Source organism: Chaetura pelagica, unplaced genomic scaffold (assembly GCF_000747805.2).
Source record: "Chaetura pelagica isolate M959 unplaced genomic scaffold, ChaPel_1.0 scaffold2286, whole genome shotgun sequence".
In the NCBI taxonomy this organism is placed as follows: domain Eukaryota; kingdom Metazoa; phylum Chordata; class Aves; order Apodiformes; family Apodidae; genus Chaetura; species Chaetura pelagica.
In genome coordinates, this window is record NW_009953762.1 from 508 (window position 1) to 1,899 (window position 1,392).

General features: G+C 64.4%; 1 protein-coding gene across 1 annotated transcript in view; it reads left to right on the plus strand.

Moving 5' to 3' along the window:
- The first annotated feature begins 16 nt into the window (after positions 1 to 16).
- LOC104391562 (very-long-chain enoyl-CoA reductase-like) overlaps positions 17 to 1,392 on the plus strand; it is a 6,460-nt gene continuing 5,084 nt past the window's right edge. Inside the window, exons 1-4 of the mRNA XM_010000883.1 lie at positions 17 to 190; positions 321 to 372; positions 1,085 to 1,129; positions 1,216 to 1,319. Of these exons, the coding sequence (XP_009999185.1) occupies positions 17 to 190; positions 321 to 372; positions 1,085 to 1,129; positions 1,216 to 1,319 (375 nt within the window). The remainder of the gene's footprint in view (positions 191 to 320; positions 373 to 1,084; positions 1,130 to 1,215; positions 1,320 to 1,392) is intronic.

Consider the following 1,392-nt stretch of genomic DNA (forward strand, 5'->3'; position numbering starts at 1 on the left):
CCTGGGGACCGGTGACATGGAGGGAGGGGGGTCTCCCCGCGAGGGGGGGCAGGGGGCTCCATGTGCCCCCCCACTCCTGGAGCTGTGGCGCCAGGTGCCCCCCCCCAAGAAGCCGAAGAAAGCTGTGCTCTTCTTCGAGGTGGAGATCCTGGACGCCCGGACGCGGGAGAAGCTCTGCTTCCTCGATAAGGTACCTGTGGTGACACGTGTCCCCTCCCTTTTGTCCCTCTCTATGCCCCTGAGGGAGTCTGTGGGGGGCTGGGGAAAGGGGAAACCGAGGCAGGGCCCCTCAGCCCCCCACGGCCTCGCTCTCCCCGCAGGTGGAGCCTCACGCCACCATCGCCGACATCAAGAGTCTCTTCTCCAAGGCCCGTACGTGGGGACAAGGACGGGGACTGGGACCCTCTGCTGGGGACCCTCTGTGGGGAGGGGGTGTCCTCAGCATGGCTGGGGACCTGTCACGGGGCCATGGGGTGGTGGGGACCCTTATTGTGGCCAAGGACCTGTCGTGGGGCCATTGTGACCAAGGCTCTGTGGACCCCCAGCTCAGGGTGGTGGAGAACCTGGTCACAGCCAGGGACCTGTTGCGGGGCCATCGTGGTCTCCGTTGTGACCAGAGACACAACGTGGCACTTTGGGGACCCTTATTGTGACCATAAACCTTTCATGGGGTCATGGGGACCCCTGTCACAGCGTGATGGGGACCTTTGTCCTGCCCAGGGACCTGTCACCATTGTGACCAGAGACCTGTCACAGGGCCTTGGAAACCCTCACCAATAATTAGGAGCTGTCATGGGGTGGTGGAGACCCATGTGGATAGTAGACCCTTCATGGGGACATTGTGGTCCCCATTGTCACCTGGGATTTGTTGCAGGGACATGGGGACCCCCATCATGTGACCTGTCACAGGGCCATCATGGTCCCCATTGTCACCAGCAACATGTCACAGGACCCTGAGGACCCATCACATCTGGGGACACCTCAGGAGGACCCCATATCACTGGGGCCCCCTGGCCCCCTTGGTGACAGGGTCTCTGTCCTGGTGCCCCTGGTGCTGTCCCCACCTGTCCCTCCTGTCCCACAGATCCCCAGTGGTACCCGGCCAGACAGTCCCTGCGCCTGGACCCCAGTGAGTGTCACCACGGGGGGTGCCTGGGGTGACCCGGGGTGACCCTGGTGGCCCTGGTGACCCTGGTGGCCGGGCTGTCCCCTCAGAGGGCCGCTCGCTGAAGGACGAGGACGTTCTGCAGACCCTGCCTGTGGGCACCACTGCCACCCTCTACTTCAGGGACCTGGGCGCCCAGATCAGCTGGGTCACCGTGAGAGCCTGTGTCCCCCGTCCCTGTGTCCCCCTGTCCCTGTGTCCCCCGTCCCTGTGTCCCCCTGTCCCTG